The 23,822-nt window shown below is 40.3% G+C and overlaps 1 protein-coding gene across 10 annotated transcripts in view; it reads right to left on the minus strand.

The window, feature by feature from the left end:
- The window catches only part of RABGAP1L (RAB GTPase activating protein 1 like), a 443,815-nt gene that overhangs the window by 93,081 nt on the left and 326,912 nt on the right, over positions 1-23,822 (minus strand). For 8 of the 10 annotated variants that reach the window (XM_081024862.1, XM_081024852.1, XM_081024863.1 and 5 more), the window contains exon 19: positions 9,575-9,703. In XM_081024862.1, coding sequence (XP_080880988.1) covers positions 9,575-9,703 — 129 coding nt within the window. Of the gene's footprint in view, positions 1-9,574; positions 9,704-16,195; positions 16,885-23,822 lie in introns of those variants that run through there. The other 2 variants (XM_081024869.1, XM_081024855.1) reach the window with 2 other exon arrangements.

Consider the following 23,822-nt stretch of genomic DNA (forward strand, 5'->3'; position numbering starts at 1 on the left):
CATATGAAACAGCTGTGCTTGAAGTGTTTGGAATACAAAGCCCCCTGGATCCAGTGGCCCAGCCTTCCTAACCTAACCTATTCTAAACACCTAGGACACTTACATTTATTTTTATCACTACCTAGAAAAACAGAATTAAATTATTTCCAGTGAGCAGCAACAAGGGCAGAGAGAAACATCGTATCTATTTTCTTGTCTCCATCAGATCTCCAAAGACAATCGTGAAGCACACTTTAAATATAATCTTTAATATGAATTCAAACAGTAAAACAAAAAAAAGTTCAAAGAACTGTATAGCTCACAAATAGCTGAGGGAAAAATATCTACTACCATGGTTTTCAAACAGTAAGAACAAGTTCTAACTTTATTCTCCAATACAGATACACATAAATCATAGCAACTGGATAAAAGGTAATTGGCAAACACTGCAGAAAGGTATATGAAATATGAAAACTCCCATTTAAGAGCACAACCATTAGTCTTACTAAGACCTTAGAAAACTGCTGAGAATGAATGAGTTGCAGGGGAAATACTTAAAGTTTGAAGGGAGAGAAACTACCAGTTAAAACAGCATTTCCGAAGTGTTCTTTTGTTGTTAATTCTACGTGGAAAGCTCTGATGATGACACTGCACCAAGTGTGGAATGCATGTAAGGGCATAATGCTTTATTCCAATGATCTATTCTCTTTTTTCCTAAAGAGAAGAGATGCCCATGTACAAGCCAATTTTTGTATCCATTTATCTTATTTTAGGGGGATTGGCGTTGGAGAATTTAATGATTTATATAGATTAGTTCATGAGACGATACCCAGTAAGTTAATTTTGAAAAGTCTACATGGCCATCTGCTTAATAAATTGAAGGAACATGACTGGTAGAAGTAGGTGGAATGGTAGAATAAAATGGCAGAAGTAAATAAAGGAGACACGTTTGTTTCTACGTGAAGGCACAGCCAGCAAAGCTGAGCCTTCTGTGTGACGGCTGCCTGGGGCCCGGGCATCTGGAACTCTGTTAGCAATGGTCTCCGAGAAGGTCTAGCGTCCACAGGCTCCCTGCTCATCCCAACTCCTGACCCATGAGAGGCGAGCTACAATGGCAAGATGTCTGTGTGGGGATTCTCAATTCCCTCCTCACCGAATGGCACCCTCCCTTTGCCCCTCTATTCTTTGCTCAGTCCCTCCTGCTGGAATGGAAGAGAGGCCCTTCTTCCGAGGCTAATCCTGAACCTCCCCGGAGGCTTGTCTGAGGATATCTTCCCCTTTCTGTATCAAATCCTCAACTTTCCTCTTTTTATGGGCCTTTGCTTCTTACATGAAGATGGAGTGCTCTGGTCCCTAGATCTCAGCCCTCCTCATTCTCTGAGCTGTTGGCACATTGGCCTTCGCCTAGGTTCTAAAATGTATCTCCCTCCCTCCCATCTCACAATGATTGCACGGGCGGTTCCCTGGGTCTGGAATGTCTTATAATCAATCTCAGTTCAACAACGCGTTCCCTAAACAACTGTGTCATAGTCAGGTTCCTTTACTCTTTGCCCTCATATATCCTTATGTCCCTTCTGAGCATTTATCACTCTTTATAATTATACATTCATTAAGGTAATTAACATTTTCCACACATCAGTATAAACCCCATGAGCCCGGAGAGCATATCTGCTTTAGTTCAATGTCGAGTCCCTGGGTTTAGCACAGTGCCTGGCGTATATTATGTGCTCAATGAAGACACTGATTCATTGAGCTTTTTCAGCATTTAGACTCACCCTTCCCATCCTCCAAAAATCCACTTCATCCTCGTGTCTACTTACCTCCTCCTCTCTGGTACTTATTCTCTGTCTCGCTGGCTGCCTCCTCTTCCCCCCACTTTCTCCCCATAATAACCCTCTTACAGGAGTTGCTTCATTTTCCTTTCTCCATTTAATCACCTTCCCACTTATTCCTTGAATCACTGGCTTTTATACTTCATCCCCCACGGAAGGAAGCTGTTCTCACCAAGGCCATTTAAGGAAGGATCTCTTTAACTATTGCACAGTGACCACTTTTCACCCCTTAGTACCTTACGTAACCTTTAAGCATCACTGACACTTTTAAATTTTTTCCTTCTTTAAACCAAATACCTTTCCCCTTAATGTTCACGGTCACAGGCTTCGGGGTTCCTTCCTGCCTTCTCGGTCTCCCTGGTTCTAGTCCTCAGCCCATCTTTCATGTGAATGCATCTGTCCCCAACCCTTCCCTCTGCTCCTTTATGAGAATTCACATACTCTCATGGGTTCAACGCTGACGACATCCAAACGTCTACTTTGAGCTCAGATCTCACTTCAATATCCACTTGCCTACATGAGATTTCTAGGCACTTAGATGTGAATTTGTGGATATACACAACAAACTTAACATGTTCAACATATAACTCATTATCTTCCATCCCTGTAATTTGTTCTCCTTTGTTTGTTTGTTCCCTTTCGCAGTGCGATTCCACCAAGTTGCCTAAGTAAGAATCCTGAATGTCATCACTGGCTCTCTTTCCATTCCCTAGGGCTCACATTTAATCACTAATATCTGTTGATTCTCTCTCTTGAAGATCTCTGCAACTTGTCCACACCTCCTCAGCCCATAGCAAATAATCTGGTCATCTCTAACCTGGATTACTGCAATCGTCCCTATATTGGTCTGTTTCTAATACGTAATCTTACCCCTTTCAATCCATTCTCCGCAAAGCAGCCAGAACGATCTTTCTAAAACATAAACTGATCATTTCTGTCTCCTATTTAAAACCCCTCAATGCCCCCAGAATAAAATTCGCATTGCTCACCACGGCTTACCTAGCTCTGCCCCAGCAGTCTGGCTCCTGCTTTCTCCTTTAGCCTTCTATTCACTCCCCTTATTGCCTATTCTCCAGACATGAATTTAGGTCTTGGATGGATCCATATTTTTTTTTTTACCTCTGGGACTCTGCATAGTCTTTGCATAAAACACCCTTCCCTCTGCCTCCACACCCCTGAACTTCTCCCTGACGTCTCACCTGAACTCTTACTTCCTGTGAGAAGTTCTCTTGCATAGATCCTGGCACACTCAATAAATGACCTTTCCTTCCTGATTCCCTTGTTTTAGTTTAATGTCAGATTTTGCAGTTTTAATTTTGCTCAAGCTATTTTACTAATAAAATAGGCTGATTTATATTTTAAATATTCTTTCATGAAGATCTCCCAATGGAATATTTTAAATAATGTGACGAATTTTGCTACCAAAGAGGTCCATCATAAATGTGGTATTTGCAACATTATTCCAAATGAAAATCAACTTAAAAAAAAATAAATAAAGACTTGCTTCCCAGTCTTTGGAGAATAAGTTTACATGTCCATAGAGCAAAGGTATGTAGAGTACTCTAACTTACACTACAGATGTTTTACTCTTCTGTAATAAAAAGCTCCGTAAATAAAAAGTTCCTCTTTTTATTTTTATCAGAGTAATGCCAGCTAAATGAATCCCAATATGATAAAAAGTTTTGAATTTTAAATATTTCATCATCTGTATATATAGCATCTATCTGAACCATATGGAGGCATAAAATACTGAATTAAATCATATACAATGTCTAATATCTGATGGCTTTTGACCAAAAAGAATGATAATTTCATCAATTCAACCTAATACAATATATATGGTATTGAATAAAAATATATAGGGAAAAAAGGCAATAAATCAGATCGTAATAATCATAAAGGTTATGTATATATGCACTTGAATATATATATCCTATTTATGAATTCTTATGTGCTATATAAATTATCAGTTTGCTTATTAATAAGCTTAGATTGTCCGACAACACAGAGGCTAATTTTTGTGTTTTTTTTGAGTCACTGGGTATCCTTTAAAAATCCAATGGAAGCTACAATTGTCTTACCAGGAAAATTTAAGTGCTCATATGCTTATATAAAGAAATTCACATTTCTACTGATTCAGAGTCCATGAAGCCAAGATTCAAGTTTAAGAAACTATACAACAGCAGAATTTTTCACTATAACAATTGAATAATGATATTCAACAAAAGCTGACTCCCTGGAAAAGTGCAGGATAATTCTATATTAAGTAACCAAATGACTTTTTGAAGTAAAATCTGATGGGTCAACATATTTTCTGATTTTAGCCGGGCTGAAACCATGGGAACAGGAGGAGATAGAATAATATAAAATAATGTTAGTTAAATTAGACAAAAATAAACACCAAGAGATGTTCTTGGTATCTATCCAATCCAACATGGTTGGATTAATACATTCTGTTGGTTGGTACACACACAGAAATAAACCATAGAGAGAGCTAACAAGTAAATTTTACCTGCAACTGTTGCATGTATTTTAAAACCAGTCAGCTCACTGAAATAACTGATTATCTGGTTCCTTAAAGTTAGAGCAAATGATTTATTTTGTTGGGTAATTAAATGAGAACATATCCATTCAAAGAAGATACAACCACACAAAAAATTCTAACTTTGAAAATAACTAAAATACAGAAAAGAATTATTACTTCTGAGAGAAATTTTAACTTTAATCTTAAACAGACATTGTGAGTTCAACATTTCATGCCTGCAAGTCAGTCGCCTGTGTCCGTGAGTGCTCTGTCTAACACAGAGCGTTGGTCGGTAAATCCATCGTTTCCTACAATTGCCAGTTGCCCGTGCATACTGCTATAATGATGGCAAGATGACTCACATCCTTACCACACCCCCACTTCCATTATTCAGTGTAACACCTCATCCTCTACAACCTCTCAGCTGTGAGATATCGGAATGGAGGCGGGGGAGGTGTTGGGAATAGTGGGAGATGCCTCAGTGTTTTTTTCAAAACTGCAAGTCATTGGGAAACTGATGTAGTAGGTAGGGACTACCTTTTCAGTTTGGGGATTTTTCTTAGGGGGAGGAGAGAAGTTTAACATGAAATAGGATATAACACAGTAGAAGAGGAAACATTAGAGTGCTCCATATATTGTGAGGGTAAATATCTCTTCAGATATGTGTGTGTGTGTGTGTGTGTGTGTGTGTGTGTGTGTGTGTGTGTGTATGTATGGTCAAGTTCTTGACATAAAAGGTATTTTAAAATGTAGGTCTCAGTTTAAAAAAAAAATTTAAACCTTTAGGTTGGAGAACTACGATCTAGTCCTAGCACAAACCCTGAATACTGTACTACTTACATCTTCCTTCTCTCAGTTTCACCTTACATGTGCCTCACAGTCACATGCTATACATTAAAATAATGCCCTATGATACAAAACCAATATATAAAAATCTGTTGCATTTCTCATACACTAATAACAAACTATGAGAAAGAGAAATTTTAAAAAAATCCCATTTACAATTGTATCAAAAAGAATAAAATATCTTGGAACAAATTTAATCAAGGAAATGAAAGATCTGTACACTGAAAACTATAAGACATTAATGAAAGAAATTGAAGAAGACACAAAGAAATGGAAAGATTTTTCATGCTCATGGATTGAAAGAATTCATGTTGTTAAAATATCTATACCACCCAAAGCAATCTATAGATTCAATGCAATTCCTATCAAAATCCCAATGGCATTTTTAAAAGAAATAGAACAAACAATTCTAAAATCTGTATAGAACCGCAAATAGGCAAAGCAATCATAAGAAAGAACAAAGCTAGAGGCATCACGCTCCCTCATTTGAAACTATATTACAAAGCTATAGTAATCAACACAGTATGGCATTGGCATAAAAACAGATACACAAATCAAAGAAACAGAACAGAGTCCAGAAATGAACCCATGCATATACAGTCCATTAATTTATGACAAATAATGTAGAAAGAATAGTATCGTCAATAAGCGGTGTTGGGAAAACAGGACAGCCAAATGCAAAAGAATGAAAGTGGCCCCCCATCTTATACCATACACAAAAATTAACTCAAAATGGATTAGTCTTGAATGTAATACCTCAAACCATAAAACTCCTAGAAGAAAACATAGGCAGTAAGTTCCTTGATGTTGGTCTTGGCAATAATTTTTTGGATTTGACACCAAAAGCTAAGGTAACAAAAGCAACATAAACAAGTGGAACTAGATCAAGCTAAAACGCTTCTGCACAGCAAAGGAAACCACAACAAATGAAAAGGCAGCCTACTGAATGGGAGAAAATATTTCCAAATCATATATCTGATAAAGGTTAATATCCAAAATATATGAAGAACTCATACAACTCAGTAGGGGGGAAAATCCAATTAAAAAAGGAGTAGAGGATCTGAACAGGCCTTTTTCCAAACAGGACATACAGATGGCCAACAGGTACATGACATGAGAAGATGTTCAACATCACTAATCATCAGAGAAATGCAAATCACAACCACCATGAGATATCACCTCACGCCTGTCAGAAAGGGTATTATCAAAAAGACAAGAAATAAAGTTGGCACAGATGTGGAGAAATGGTGCACTATTGGTGAGAATGTAAATTGGTGCAGTCACTGTGGAAAACGATATGGAAGTTCCTCAAAAAATATGATCCAGCAATTCCACTTCTGAGTATCCAAAGAAAACGAAAACACGAACTCAAAAAGATGTACATGTATATATAGCATATATATGAATACATATATGATTCAGTCAGAAAAAAAGAACAAAATCTTGTTATTTGCAACAACATGGATGGACCTTGAGGTCCTAAGTGAAATAAGTCAGACACAAAAAATAAATACCATATGATCTAACTCATATGTGAAATCTAAAAATAACAACAAACAAGAGTTCGTGGATATGTAGAGAACAGATTGGCGGTTACCCAGGTGGTGTGTGGGGCATGGGCAAAATGAATAAAGGGGGTCAAAAGGTACAAATTCCCACTTATAAAATGGACAAGTCACAAGAATGTAATGTACAGCATGGTGACTATAGTTAATTATACTGTATTGTATATTTGAAAGTAGCTAGGAGAGTGGATCCTGAAAGTTCGCCCAAGAAAAAAATTGTAATTATGTATGTGACAGATATTAACTGGATTTATTGTGATGATCATTTTGCATCATATACAAATATTGAATCATTATTCTGTATCCCTAAAACTAACATAAAAAGCTTCTGCACAGCTATTATACCTTAATAAAAAAAATGGTATCCTGTGGCACTGTTTTAAATATCTAAGAAACAGATACTCTATTTAGATAATGAAAAAAAAACACCCCTAAAAACTAACAAAACAAAATAACAACCCTATTATCACTTTTAAAATATTTATATCTATCCATTCACGGCCAAATAAATCACTCTGGTAGAACATAGTTCTTTCATTCCAGGAACAGTTCATTCAGATCATATTTTGGATTAATTTCTATGTTTCTACATCTCCCAGATCCCGTGTCTCTGGCTTGACAATTGTTAGTTACCTCCCTCCTCTGAGAAACCTCATAAAATACACTGGAAAATCTTCGCCTGTAAATTTCATATTTTGGGGTAGTTTCCCTGGATTTTTCATTCTCAATAATTTTACAGTGCTATGAGATTTCCCTGGAAAACACTTAACTTTCCACCTTACTTGTACCTCTTAACTTTCTACTCTTTTATTATTAGAAATGAATGTTTTATTTTAACAGATTCCTACAGCATTGCCCCAGTTTACAGTATTTTTCTCTGACAGCTCTGGAACAATCAGCCGGCTTAAAGACTACCTATCAAACGTGCCACCTACAAAAATCAATCAAAGCCACCATGACCACTGGAATGTATTTTCAAAGTCTACAGATAAATGTGCCCACACTTAGTCATTCAGCTCAGCCAAATAAAATAATCAGGTCTGAAGGCTTTAAAAGTTTGCATTTTAGGATGAAGAATTCAAAGGTCTGTTTTTCCTAATAGCTTTGGAAAATGACCTCTTTGTGTATATAGAGTTCATTTCAAAGACAATAAATTCTTTTTCTTCTCAGTTATTTACTTTCAGTATTGAATTGTACTTTTTAACATTTAGAATTTACTTTAAGGTAATTTAAAATTTAATACACAGGTGTCACATCAAAAAAGTGTTACAGTGGGTGTGGTGCTTAAATGCAGTCTATGTCAGAGTATATTTTAAGTAATGAGCTTAATAAGTCAATGGCAACTCTATTTTCTAATTGCTCAGTCCATCATCTGTGGAATCAGCTTGACTCGTCTTTTCTTCTCACCCCCATTTTGAATATATCACGAGTTCCTGTTGGTTCTCTTTCAAAATATAATCTGGGTTCCAACCACCTTCACTACTGCTCCATCTCCAACCTCACTGTTACCCCACTAGTTCAATCTATCACCGTTCCTCAACGGATTACTGTAAAACCCTGTCTGATCTCACTACTTCTACTCCTACCTACCTATAGTCTGTTCTCAACACAATAGGCATTGCGAGCCTGTTAAACATCTGACAGGCATATCACACTTGCCCTCAAAACACTGCAAGGGCTACTCACGACAGTCCAATTAAAGCCGAACTCCTTACAATGGCCTATTGTCTCCCGGCTCCTTATGAGCTCTCTAACTTCCTCTCCTATGGCTCTCATGCTCATTCACTTCACTGAAGCTACCTTGGTCTGTCAGCTGTTTCTCAAATCCACTGGGCACGCGCCAGCCTCAGGGCCTTTGAACTAGATGTTGCTTCTGCTGGAATGCCACGCCCCACGCCCCCACCCAGTGCCACTAGACATGTCCATGACTGACACATCTCCACCTTCTAGGTGAGGTCAGCTCTGACTATCTAATAACAACAGGAACTTTCCCTCTCCCCACCAATCCCATCTTGCTTATTTACCCCTACTTTTTCTTTTTCCATTGCTATTTGTCACCTTCTCCCACATTAAATATATTCTTTATTATTTAATTGTTTATTGTCTGTTTCCTTATGCCAGACTGGAAGGTCCATAAGAAAAATTTGTTTGTTCAGAAAAGAAATTTATATCCATGTCATGATTGGGTAAGAAGAGTCCTTAGTATATTCCTGAGGTACAAGAATTAACATCAGTAAATTGGTTCCAATTTTTTAAAAAATGAGATCTCTCACCTTGATACCAAACTTCCTGGATAGAGATTTCTATTTCAAATTATTTTATAAAATGTGTTTGCTTTTATCAGACGTATGATAAGGAGCACTAGACCCATAGACATTTGGCAGGTGTGGGGTGGGAATGGGGAGATAGCGGCTCAAAGCTTCCCAATCCCCTTAGAGGAAGGAAAGCACTGCGTAAGCAGGGTTTTCTTGCTTTGTCCTAACGCATCTCAAAACAGATGGCAGAAGCTAAATGCTAAGTCTGCTGCCATGGAAACCATTATCACAGCAGCCCATTCTAGAGCCCCACCTATACAATAAATGTTTGTCTTCCTATTGTTACAATCGAAAACTGCCAAGTGTCATTCTAAATCCTACTACTAAATACAGCTACTATACATCTACCAGCCTGACAAAAAGTCTCGGAGAGACCAGTGTTTAAGGCATACACAATGTCACCTTAAACACAGTCAAAATTCAGCAACATATAGGGAGAGAGTTTTACATAAATTGCCACGTTATGATGAATTCGAGTTCCACTTTTATTATATATAAGTTCATGTATCTTACCTTAATATTGCAAGCCTGCTCCATCAATCTTCTTGCATTTTCCTCTGCCCTGTATCTCTTTGGAAGCTGAACTCTGAAGAACTTTAAAGCACCTTCAAAATCAGCCTGCAGAAGGTCTTCCTTTGAGGTCTGAAAAATAATCACCAAGAATCTTCATTACGTTTTAGCCTGCATTCAGGACAAATACACTGAAAAAAGTTGTTCTATTTCCTGAATGCACTTTTACAGCTAATATCTAGGTTAGCTCTAAAAATGTTTAGAAAGAGATTTCTAACTTCTTTACTATAAATTGAAATAACTCATCATATATCCTAGAAGTAATATAAGACTTAATTAACAGGCTAACATATTTCATTTATAATACCTGAAGATTTGAATGGTAGATCCTGGCAAAGCTAACGAGGTTAGAGCTCTGAGAGAAGAAAAATGCCAGAAAAGAAAAAAAAAATGGAGCTCTGGAACTAATCTGTGACTTGGGCATTTGAAGGGTACTATTCCAAAGCTTGCTAAAGACTAGACAGTGCAATCAAAGCACATCAGAGTTACATGATAAACACCCAATTGGAGGATGGCTTTCCAGCATCTCCTGTGATGAAAATAAGAAATTGATCCCACACCTTAAAGAATGCTATGAAAAAGTAAATGAAGCAAACACCCCTTAACTACTGAACTTCTTATGAAAACTGTTTGTAACATTTACTTCTTTAAGAAATAAGAACCACTTAGAAATGTGTATGTACATGCACAGAAAAAGACTGAAAAGAAATGAAATAAAATGTCTCTAGGTAGTGGTATCATGGTTTGGTATTTTTTCTTTATATTTTGTTTTATTTTCTGCAGTGAAGATTTTAGTGAACAACTCCAAGCAATTTTTGGCAAACACCACGATACAAATGATACATTCAGGCAGACTCAGTACACATAAGTAAACCAAAAAGAAATTAGATGTTCTGATACTTACTTATCAAACACTTTAGTAATTAAAAAAACCAACAACAATCATGGTAGCTAAAAGTCATGGAACTATGCAGTAGTTCAAAATACTACTTAATTTAAATTCAGAGATAAAGTTGATCTGCATTGAAAGAGTATAAGGAAGTCAGAGAGATGTCTGCTCTTTGTAGGGCCTAAGTTATCATCACCACTCTGGTCCAAGCCATTGTGCCGCTCAGGTGAGCTGCTGTGGTAGCCTCCCAACTGGTCTCCGTTTCCTCTCTGGCCCCCACAATCCACTCTCCTCATAGCACTGATGATACTCTTCCAGATCATGTCACACTTCTGTGTAAAGCCCTCCCGTTGTTCCTACTGTGCTCAGAATAAAATCCAAACTTTTTACCGTTGCTACAGGACCCTTCCTGATCTACGCTCCCGCCTCCCCTTCCCCTCCATCCTCATCTCGACCCATGTCCCTCTTTGTTCTCAAGCTCCAGGCACACAGGCATCTCTCTGTGCTGTGCACACACCAGGTTCACCGCTAACTGAAGGCTACTGCCTTGCTGTTCTCTCTGCCTGGAATAGTCTTCTCCCAGATCTTCATAAGGATAGCAACGTTCTGTGATCTAGATTTTAGTGCAAATGTAAGATCTGAGTGAGGCCTTTTCTGAGCACTTAAACTTTTCCCCTCGGCCCATTAAGTAATTTCCCACCAAGTCATTCCCTACTTCTACATCTGTTTTCCTCCTAAGGAAAGGGACCTTATCTGCTTTGTTCATTGCTGTACCCACAGTCCCACAGTGACAAGACGAATACAGGAGGGCCTCAATTAAAATTTACTGAATGAATGAATTCTACTTTCATTTCTCTCTCAATGTGTGTGTATTGCACGTGCACATGTGTGTATATATGTGTGTGTGTGCATGTGTACACAGACACACACACACAGAGGAGAAAAATTTTGAGATGTCCTAAATTAAATTACAGCAGCTGGAGAGTGAGAGAGACAGGAATAATTAACCTGTTACTAGCTAGGGGCCAGCTATAAAGACTGCTTACATTCCTGAGTGTATGGTGCAACTCTGAATTAACTTCCAGGTGGTTATTTCAAAGATTATCTAATGAGAATAGGCAGGTACCTCTGCTTCCTGCTTACGCGTAAACTTTGCTGACTTGCCCACCACCGCTCCTAAAAAGCAAACTCTTCTTCCGTGTGGACTCTGCGACTATCCCACTACCAGCCCCACTTCACCTTCTCCCACCCACTTTTTCTGTAGCCAATGTAAATTCTTTGAAAAAAAACCTTATCTTTCTCCCCACTACTTGACGCATTAAAAAAGGCCGTCAACCCAGGACGGCGGCCATGTTGCTTTCCCCAGCTGGCGCTGCTGCTGGTGGTTCAGACTTCGTGTCTCAGGACCGGGCCTTTTCATTCTTGCCAGGAACGACCCAATGAACATGTTCTTTTAAAATGACTTTCACCCGTAGAAGTTACAATTTTTGTTTACACACACACACACACACACATACACACACGTAATTTGTTTTCTCTCCTCTAAATGGACACATGTAAAATAGAATAATATATTAATTCATACCCCAAGCATTTTCACAAGGGCACTAGGTTGGTTCAACTTTCGATCCACAAACTAGTAATCAGGAAATAGAGGTAGGCTAACAGTGGCAGTGAAAAAAGAAACAAGCCTAAGTACATTTCAGATTTATTTCCTCCCTGTCAATATATAGACATGATAGCAATAAAAGTGGTGGAGAGAATGTTTAGCATAATATAGTGCTATCAACTCACCTCAACTTACTTGGAAAAGCTAGTTACCAGAAACAACTTCAGCCCAAAAGGGGGCCTCTCCAACTAAAACAGCAACTGCTGATTTCCTGGGAAACCATCCAGCTACCAGTCATACCAGATGCTCAACATTGCTAGTCTTCCTTTTTTACCTGTAATACCGGTTCTGGTGATTAGTTCTCCCATGATTGTTGGGAAAATTCAAGACAGGCTGTTTACGGAATTTGTAGGAAACAGGATTAGAAGCTTTCCTCACTACTCAAAAGCCTCCAAGGGCACCTCTTCCATTTTCCATGTAACTAACCTCTAGTTACTGGTATCAGATGCCCAAAATGGTGGGGAGCAGACTCCTGCCTGCAGGCAGCAGCACAGTTACCTAAATAATTTCTAATGCTGCCCAAGGCCTAATTTTAAACGCAGCCTCTGAGTTCATACAAAAGCAGGAAGATTAGGATTAAACATGAGGAATCATATATCCTGTGACATTTGACCTCTGGTCGGGGTGGCAATGGAGACAGAGATGATGTTTGAAGGAGGCTGTAGTCTCAGGGGAGGGGCAGTAAGGGGCTCCCCACCCGGGTGGGGCTGAAGCCTAATGCAGGATGAGTGTCTGGAAACCAGAACTCAGGGTGTTCTATGACTGTCCTTTCCAAGACACTATTGGTGTTAATGATCTTCCATTGCTCAACTCAGTGAAACCCAAAAAGAAAGGACCTCTGTCCCATCATGGTACAGGGAGGCTCATGTAGATGAAAGTAGTGGGAAAATGGAGATTTTGAACATGAGGAGAGTGAAGTTTTTCCTCTTTCTCCAAATTTCACACACAGAGTGTGGACTCTGCGTGTCACTGCTGATAGCATTTTGAGTGTGTTTTTCCCACTGAAAAATTCAGTGCAAGAGTATCACATTTTAAAGTGATTTTTTGTTTTTTAAAAGGAGGCAGGGTGGGTGGAAAGGAAGAGTTCTAACATTTGAGGGTTAGCTCTAGATGCTTCTATTTCAAACTTCTAGCTCTTCTTGGATGATAAATCTTTCTTTAAGGGCCTCCGATAAGCAGCAAATTCTAAATTAGATTATGTTAGGGGATTATTTTGGGGAAAAATAATCTAGGCATGGTTTTCTTTCTCATCTGCAGTGTTACCACAAATGCCTTTTTCCTCATTTAGTTATATATAGGGTCTACCAGGATTTCTCTTCAGTTGAGAAATATTTTTGGAGGTCTGAGAATTAATTAGAAGTACAGACTTTTGAAGAGGGAAACAATACTTAGCTGGTATCTAGGATACCTGTATCTCTTCTTTTGGTATTTTAATTTCACCAAAGAAGCACGTATTTGGTGAGTCTGCACATAGAATTTATGCCTTGTGGTAATAAGTAAAATGAAGTACTTGTACCTGATTCACCCAATGGAAATTATTCTTTATCTTTGAAAGATAATAAGTAAAAGTTCCAAATGTACTTGGTGCTCTAGCAGGTTGAGAGTCCCTCTGTGAATTAGGGAGCAACAAACAAGGCTCAGAGTCCAGATCTACAACGCTGTCTGGGTTAACCTTTTATTTGATCAGTTTATTAAGAAAGTTAATTTGTCTTATATGAAAAGACTACTGGCATCTTTCAAGTAAAATTAGGTATTTGTATGTGTTAACCCACACAATTCATGTTTAAAACAAGACTAAAACCTAAACTTCAGTGCTGGCCCTCTTGACTGGTAATGGAAAGATCACAAGATTGCATGTGGCAGGATTCCTCTTAGGACCATCCTGTGCAGACTGGCCATCGATCCCACGTCATTAGCCAGTCCGATAAGACATGGCTGAACAACTGTACTTTCCCCGGTACACATGCTAAACTTTGAGCAGTAACTCATTGGATAGCTGACCCCAATTCACAGCCATATTGTTAATTACAGGGCATGTGAGTCCCCCAAATGCTGGGTACCCCAGTTCTTTCAATAATCTTATAAGTGCAACTCTGTATAACAAAGTTAGAAATTTCCAGATGGCTCCATGGACAACTCAGCATATACTTTTCACAAGTAATGCAAGTGGCATTATGACCTAGACTCTGAACGTTAGAGTGCAAGACCACCCCAGGGATGTACTTCCTCAGATACCTAACTGGGCAACCAGGCATACTTTGCACAGTTGCGACATACAGATATTCGTGACCTCCCTAAGACCTGAAGCTTGGGAACCCAGCTCCCTGTGGATTTTATTGTTGATAATTTGTTTTAAACTAGAGACAGTTTAAATTCATCCCCTAATGCAGGTTTGAATATGAGAGACATTCTTATTTATCAATTTATGTTGTCCTTCAAAACACTGAAAATGTAAATGCTAAAGAGAGGCAGCACCAAGTTACTGGAAAGTTACCAGGGAAGCCCTCGCGACACAAAGTTAGGCAGTCTTTAAGAAAATGGAAATGTATTAGGCCAAAACTGATTCCTCCAAGAGATGCAGAGAATTCGTTGAAATATATTTTAGTACTTCTTAGTGTCAAAGCTCCTGAAATAACATAGTTTTTATTTCACTTAAAAAATTTTACTTTACTTAAAATGTTTTCACTTAAAAAAAATTAAAAACCCTTTTAATAGAACCATGAACCTTCAGTTTTTTCCTTTATGAGGAATAAAATATGACTCAGGGAAACAGAATCCAAGTGAGTACTGATGACCTTATCTAGGCATTAAAACATATGTATTGAGCTCTTTTTATTTCTTTCTTAAATGACAAAAGAACTCAATTCCTCAAAAATACGGCCCTCCTCCTTATAATCGCATGCTGGTCACTGCATCTGACGTCATCTTGCAACAATAAACAGACTTTCTTCAGGGTGAGAAATCCCTTATGTACATGGTGACCTAACGTGTCTGTTATAATTGAGCAGGAGAGATTATATTTGCATGCAAATACATACGTGAAGATTGAATTAGTAATGGTAAAGATAAGTATAAACACAAATGAACGATACTGGAGGGAGACATGTGACAGGAAAGAGTTAAAGTCAGTCAAGTCAATATTGCACTTTTGAAGAGAGTCAAATATGAGAGAACCATAAGGAGGGAACAGTCTGAAATGCTAATAAACTCCATTGTATAAAATAGAGAAAGCTAAATTAGTCTTGTTCAATTCTCAAAGAATGGTATATCGGGCTACTGTAGACCAATTACATTATAGAACAGTTGCTAGGTACAGTTCTCAAACCACTAAAAAGAAACCCTGTACCAGTGATTGTGGGTATTTAATTTTAACCCTTGGCAGGAAGTGAGGAAGGCTGATTCTTCTCTTGTTCAGGAAATCAAAAAACCAGCAAGCCAGACTTCCCAGATTCACAGCACAACAGCTTTAAGCTGCTTCATAGATACACAGTTTGAACATTCCAGGAGAGAAATCTACAATTTCCCACCCAAGGATTTTTAGGGGGTAAAATTCTCTATCCAAGAAAAAAAAGTCAAATTGGCAATCAAATGGGGAGGTTAGAAATCCAACCACGGGGGATCTACATAAGTAGCAATATGGTCTGTTGTAAAATTTAACCCTTTGGAGACATAAAGTACAGAATGGCTACATCAAGCACTTGAGCATTTTGCTTTATTGCTGAGCCTCGCCAGCCCGAAAACCATTCCTTTGGCTGGAAGATAATGCTACTAATGTGGCCCTGGGCTCTGGGAGAAGAGCCACCATCTCTCCGCTAGCACATTAAGGAGTGGCAAGGACCAGGCTGGGGTAGAGACCCAGGGTCCAGGCCACCCGGCACTGCCTTCTCAGTTGAGGGGGAGAGAAGGGGAAGAAAACAGGAGATGGCAAGCTCCTCCAGGATACAAGGAATTCTCACAGAGGGGGGCAGATTCCTGACAAATGAAGTTCAATGAAAAACAGTCTCACCGCCAGCAGCCGAGGCACAAACAGACGATGCCCCATCCCCAGAAGTTCCAGCACTCGACACGCATACTCAGTCACCAGCTTGCTCCTCTCGTCGTGCATGTCCTGGGACTTTTTGACAGGAGGTGTGAGCTTAGCAGCTGGGGCCGGGCAGGGCGCCCCTTCTTCCATGAGCAGTAGTTAGGTATCCAGAATGAGAAAGCTGGGTCTCTCAGCCACAATTTTAAGAAGTGCGGTGGGAGGGGAGCCAGGCTTAGGTCTCCCCAGGAGCACACACACGCCAGGCTGTGCTGGGAATTGTCAGCTAACGTCTCCACAAGAAAAACATTTTGGTCAAATTATCCCAAGTGCAAGAGCCCCAAAGTAAGACTGGAAAATGAAATCAAACACTGATCTAAATAAAAAACGGCAAAAGCAATCAAATGCAAGAAAATGGCCAAGAGTGATGCAGGAGAGTTCAGATACATGTGTGAAAATGTACGAGCTGCTTAGAAGGGTCGAGTGTGTGTGTGTGTGTGTACAATGTCTGCGTGTGTGTGCGTGTGTGCGTGTATGTGCGTGTGTGCGCGCGAGCAGACAGCAGCAGCAGTAGCCAGGAAGCCAGGGCAGTTGGGAGGCTGCAAGGAGAAAAGGATGAGCTCATTGCAATCCTTGATTCGTGACAAGCAGCGCTGCCTGCTCCCGCTGCTGCCACCGCTGCCCCTCGCTGTGCATTAGTAATGAAGGGGTCGGGAATGACAGGGAGGGGAGCGGAGAGGTAGGTGAATGAGCATGCAGTGTCTCGGGGGAGAATGCCGTAATAAGAAGCCAATGGCGAGCCGCTGGACAGATGCGCTTCCCCTCCCATCCACCTTCAATCAGCGAGTCTGACAGCTTATGCTGTTGAATCCTAAACCCACAGACAGATGAACTAGCTTCTCCTGACACGGGAAGCTCACAGAAAAATCAGACAGCCTGCTAGCTAAAAGGCTGACCTTTTATTCACTCTTGCTTTCTAATAATGATAACAGATAAGTCTGATTTTATACTGTGTACTTAAAGAGGAAGGCTCCAATTCTTGTTAGATTACTGAAATCTCTACTGAAGAGAGGTTTAGGGCAAAAAGATCGAGTATGGGCACAGAAGAGCAAGGACCAAGCATCCAAGAAATGACACACCCTCAAGTCGAAGTGTTTATGCACTAGTGAGGACGTTTTGCAATGCTAGGCTATACGGAAGTATTTCAGCATTCTGGGAAGGTTAGCCACAATTAAAAGGGAGATTTTTATAAGTTGCACAATTTGATAAAACATACAAAACTACAACACAATAATAATATTAAGAGTGTACGTTTAAGGAATGACTGAAGTTGAGATTCTCAAAGCCACAATAACTTTCTTAAGCCATAGACCTTGATAAACAGTTAATTGCTCAAAACATTGTTTTGATACTTTCTGGTCAAATCAATCCTTCCCGAGTAATAATGTAACTGAGAACTGTCCACAGTTTACAAATTTTACAACTTAGTATTAAAGTGTTACATTAATTTACTTCATGTAAATAACCAGTTGTAGGTAAATGAAGGCAAAAGAACAAGATCAACTTCGGGGCAGTTTCTTAACTTCGGCCCAACAATTAACCAATATGTACTTAGCATCTCGGGGTGGCAGTTCTGCAGCCGGCCTATGAAACCAGACCCATTTCTCCCTGGGAGACGCAGCATGGTATAAAGAGAGACAGGCCTGAGAGAGCCAGAGGAAGTTCCTTCTGAGTCTTAGTTTCCTACTCTGACAGATAAAAGTTACAGATCTCTGCAGGTAATAAAATAGAAACACATTTATCAGCATATCTCTGTGATCTTGGTTAAAAAGTATGACTGATTATGGAATTGGGTTAAAGGCAAATATTGCCTTCCTTAACAAAATATTGTTTGGTTTCTTATTTGAAAACCTCAGAAAAACAAAACATTTTTTTTTGGTTAAACATGTAAAGTATTAACAAAATATCGTAAATAAGATGTCTATATATTGTTATCAAGCCTTTATTTCTTCCCAAAACAATTTCTTTAAAAACTCTACAAAGTAAAGATTTTAATGCAAAATGATCAAAAGCATGAGAATATGATACACACACACACACACACACACACACACAGACACACATACAGAGGGTGCCAAAAAAATGTGTACACATTTAGAGATGCTATTTATGTATTACTTTTCAAAATTGAATTGAATTATGGTAGCAATGTGTAGTATGACATTCGCTCAAAAGATAGCGTTAATCAATTGAACGCTAGTGTCACCATGTAACAGGCAGGGCAGTCAAAGAAAATGGTGGCAGCACAGTTGTGGTCACCGAGTCGTGAGAGCTTACCTCGATGAGAATTTGCCAGGACAATGGATAGGACGAAGAGGTGCAGTTGAGTGTCCCCCATGTTCTCCTGACTTAACACCCCTTGACTTCTACCTATGGGGGACCTTATAGGATATTGTGTACTGTAGAAGACCGGCTACACTGGCGGTACTTTGGGAAGAAATTGAAATGGCATGCGCGGCGATACAAGTGGACACTTTGGTCAATGTTGCTCAAGCAGTAGTCGACATAATCAAAAGTGTCTGGACGCTGATGGTCACCACTCTGAGCACCTGTTGTCACTGAAAAAGTCAAACGTGACTTGTGTTCATCTTTTGCTATCGGTATATAATATTACAATTTTAATAGTTTTCCTTTCATAAAATGTGTATACATTTGTGTGGCACTGTGTGTGTGTGTGTGTGCGTGTGTGTGTGTATAATTTTCAAATCCCCAGGTTTTAGAGGAAATGTCTGATGGGCAGACAGAGTGGGGGTTAATTCAGTGATTCAGATGGAAGTGGGAGGCTGTAAGGAAGAGGGAAGAGTTTCTGGGCCTTTCACACTCACTTCTAAACACACACAGACACACACACACACGAAATAGCTTCATTTTTATCTTGTTTACATACTGGAGTTCAGCAGGAGATTTTGTTTAAAAGGACTGTGCTACTGCTATGTACATGTGAAAAGCACTGTCACAGAAGCTTCTCATTTAAGAACAAGGGGACATTTTCATTTGCAAAGGAAAGAAGAATTCAGTGACTCCTTTGCTTACAAGATTTTTTTTTTCTGATTGATTTTTTTTTTAAAGGACTGGGGAGATGTTTCCATCCAACTGACTTGGTCCCAAGGAACACTGGCAGAAGCATGTATTTTTTCCTTAAATAAACCAGAAACAAACAAATGCTTGCCCAAGAGGATTCAATCAAAAGACTCTGCACCTAACTGTATGGTTTGGCTCTGAAGCTCACAAAAGACGTTAAAACTGCACATGCTAAATATTAAATATAATAATTAAGATATTTTAATGAGCAAATCAAGTGATACTTAGAACACTTAGGTACATTTAACAACTTGCTATGTAAAAGGCACTACAAATAAGTGGTCATGTATTTCCGTTGGCCCGAGCTCTCCATCGGGCGTCCCCTAAAAAGAGCATTATCCTTGAGGAATGAAGGTGCAGGGTCAGCCTGGGCTCTGAGTTGCCCCTGCTGGGATGGCAGTGGCAGGTTTAGGGGAGACAGCACAGGTCCAGGGCACACCTACCCCAGTGAGACTGAGGAACTGGGGTGGCACCAGGCCCTACAGAAGGCACTGGGGATTGGAGCGGTGAACAGCCTGAGGAAGAGCAGGAGGGAAGGGAGGCAGGCTGGCTACTCCTGCCAGCGCTGGACCAAGATCCTGAGCCAGAGGAGGCAGAGCTGGCACCAGCGGGGGGTGGAGAAGACGTAGCTGCTGAAATCCAGGACTGGATGCAGGCTGTAGGGCTTCACCGGCTGGAGGATGAAGGATGAGGAGGGAGCCACAGCCCTGAGCAACCAGAACTCCATTCCCATGGACCCAGAACATGCAGAGCTGGTAAAAAGGGCAAAGGTGGGAACGGCCTGCCTGCACCGGGGCACCTGCCTGGGCTCGGCAGATACAAATGCCCAGGAAGGGGGGAAGATGTGTACAGAGGCCCTCCAAGCCCCATAGGTACTTCCTGTCTGGAAGTGACCACACTGACAGCCGCCTCATCAACCTGTGCTCCTGGCAGAACCAGCATAGGACTGAATATCCCAGTCATAATGTCCATCGCTACCCTCCCACCTCCCCTTCTACTTCAAGACACACCAGAATTTTCAGAGACCCACTCAGTCCTGTACTTTCTGTAATTTTTCAAACCTGGTCCTGTTTTCAAGTTGTCCTTTGAGAACAGGCAGTTGATCCATATCAGGTAAAACGACTCTTTTAGAACATCACTTGATGAAATGGAAGAATGGACTCTAGGCATTGTCAAAACCCTGGAAGAGTCCTCATGTCAGTAAGCATTTCCCTCAACCCCCCCAGGTAATCCACTTATTGCTGATCAGATTCAGCAATAAACACAGCATACTTTTGGCAAATAAAATTTGTATTCCAAAAATGAAATTAATAAGAGAAAATAAAATCTTCTGAATTAATCAGGTAAAAATACATGATTTATCAAATTTCCTTGTATTATCATAAAGGAGATTTAAAAAGAAATTCTGTACAGGAAGTTCAACAGCAGATTGAAGATAGTACGGAAAAGTGGATGAATCACCTCATCAGGTGGAGTGAGAGAAAAGCAAGGAGGACCAGGCGATGGTTCCCTAGTCAGAGCCTGGCTCTGGAATGCTGGGTGGGGCCAGTGGCGTAAGGCCTAATGAGAGCCCTGGGCCTCAGTGCTCTCCTGGGCCCCTGCTGTGTCATGGCGGCTGGACATGTGCAGTACACAAATAGACTTCCAGTGTAAAATGAAATGCATGTTAGGCTTAATTTGTGGAACTGAATGCAAAGAAACATGCTACGTAGTTATTTCCAGGGTTACAAAGGTGAGAAAGAAAACACTTCCCATTCTGCAGGAGCTTAAAATCAGGGAGGCATCCAAACACAAAGAAAACAGGATGTGATGGACACTCCAGAAAGAGGAACACCCTGTGTGTTACGATCTCATCATATTTCTGTTGTCCACACAGACGCAGACACAAGTGGGAGTGGCTTGGACCCAAATCCAAGACTAATGAAAATAACAACCTTAAATGAGATTTTTGTTTTGTTTTGTTTTGTTTTAAAAAGAAGAGAGAATTTTCCTCCACCAAAAGCAACATAAGAACATTCTGAATAGTCATGGCAGCGTCACCGTTACCCTTATACCTGACCCTGTGTTTGGATTCTAGTGCAATGCCTTCGTCAAGGCAAGAACTTCCACAGTCTCTTTGAGAATTGGTCCTTTTGCCTGGGCTTCCATTTCTTTATTGACAATTAGCTCACGAGGCTGCCTATTTTATTACTGGACAGTTATATTTGTTTAGAAAGGACTATGTACAACAAGCCAGAAATCTGAAACTCCCGGTCACTGGGTTGGCTTTTAGAGTTTATAACAACACAGAGTAAGTCTACTTTTTCTCATGTGATGGTAAGGAAAATATTTGAAGACAGTCTTAATTTCCTTTTTTTCCCAAGATAACCATCCCTGCTGCTAACTGGGCCTCCTATGAGCTGGTTTCTGGACCATTCTACACTGTTCACAATCCTACCTCCTGCCCCAAGGACATGTGGTTTTTTTGGCGAGCGTCCCTCAATGAAGCACCACCCACACTGAAAAGGACACTCTAGATACGATAACAGAATCATAAATAATGTGATGTTAGATGCTAGCAGACATCAAAGTCTATTATGTGTATCCTATTGATGAAAAGGCGGAGGCAACAGATAAGTAAGCTGCTCACAATCACAAAACTTGTCTGAGGAAGAGCCAGCAAGCCAGGATCGCAGAGCCCAGGTGCCCAGCCGGGAACCCGCTGACTTCTGCACCATCACGTGGGCAGGAGTAGTAGCCCATTGAAAAGCTATCTTACTAGGAAGACTGCCCCACCACTTCATTCCATGTGGACTTGGTGTGGAGCCCAGGCTCACCACCCGGTATGAAAGCAGCTAAGAGTCTTCGATTTGAGTTGAGAGGGGGCTTCCAGACGCCTGCCTTGACAATGGTCACTCTAAACACAGACGTGCTTATGATAATAACTGAGCAGCACCTCTTCCTCAATCAAACAGAGAGGCTACATCCTTGGCACAGTGTCTACACATGGGCAGCATTCCCGAAGTCATGTTGGCGGTGCAGGTTTGACAATGAAATGATGTCTCACTTAATCCACCCGCCGGGCAGAGTGTGCAGGGCTCGCCTTCATCTCCAAGCTGAAGCAGAAGGCACACGAGACAGGTAGCTGGGGCCTCCCCTTTAATTTTAAATCGATCCGATTAAAACGATGACTTATAGAATCTCAACGACTCCTAGGTCCTCTCAAGCCAGATCAGCATTTTACTTTTTATTTGCGTGTGTGTGTTGTCATCGTTGCTACAAATAATGAGGTGCTGTACTCATCTTGGTAAGTTGTAAATTGCCTCTGCCTTCTTCTTCTCATCCATCTCCAGTTCTCTATTAAATTTGCTATCTCTGGCATCTTATGTTACACAGAATGCTAGGTGTAGTTTAACAGCTGTCTCTGTGAAAAATAATATTTTCAGTGGAGGAGTCATATGGGTCAGCCCATGTATTAGCAAGTGAATTTGTTTCCCCAAAATGAATATGTCAAGAGGGGGATATTTATTTATTTATTTACTTACTTTGAATAGACAAGTCCATTTTCTGAAACAAATATGGTGATAGAGTGTACAGCCATACCACTTCCCCCCAACCCTGCCTGCCCCCCACTCCCTCACTCATCCGGTTTCAAATGGATTCAGTAGAATTTCCGAAGTAGCGAGAGTGGAGGTGATTTTTCCTCTCCTTTCTCTGGAGGTGATCAGCTCCCTCCGCACCTCTCTTACAAGTTCAGCACTTGAATCCCTAGTTTTGCCACAGGCTATCTTACAGGATGAGTAACAAGTGAACACGTGGATACGGGTCTTTCCTGCCTGGGGGGCTCCTTTACCTATCTCACACTCAGGCTTGTTCCAAGCAGGGCTTAACAAAGCAACTTACACACCGCAAACTCTTGATAAATATTTAAGGGACTAAAGGAATCAGTAATAACGGCTACCATTTCCTCAGTGTTTATAAAGGTCAGGAACTATGCTAAGCCCTTAGAGTACGCATAACTGCCTTTAATCTGAACAAGCAATTAAGCCTACTTTACATAGGAGGCACCTGAGCCTAGAAAAGATCATGTAGCTTGAAAGTGATAAGTGCAATGACAATTTTTTGGATAACTACTCATCTGATATCTAATATCTACTCATCTGATATCTAAGTATCTAATCTGAATTATTTGAACCAATGAAGGAGGTAAACAAGCTATACCTAGAGGCTAATCAACAGTCCAGTGGAAACAGCAGGATTTACACGGTCATGTCACTATGAACATAGAGGGACTAATGTGTCTTGGGTTCTAAAAGAAATAACAAAAACAAAAATGGAGCAAAACCTTATGTTCAAAGAGCAGTATCTGTACCCTGGTGCTCTTATCCACACCCTCCTTTTAGAGCAGCTAAGAGTCCTTGATTATTACTATTGAACAACCCAGCCATGAGGTCAGCCTCTCCCTCTCTCCAGAGCTCCTCACTGGACATAA

This window comes from Rhinolophus hipposideros, assembly GCF_964194185.1.
Source record: "Rhinolophus hipposideros genome assembly, chromosome: 19".
NCBI classification, from domain to species: Eukaryota; Metazoa; Chordata; class Mammalia; order Chiroptera; family Rhinolophidae; genus Rhinolophus; species Rhinolophus hipposideros.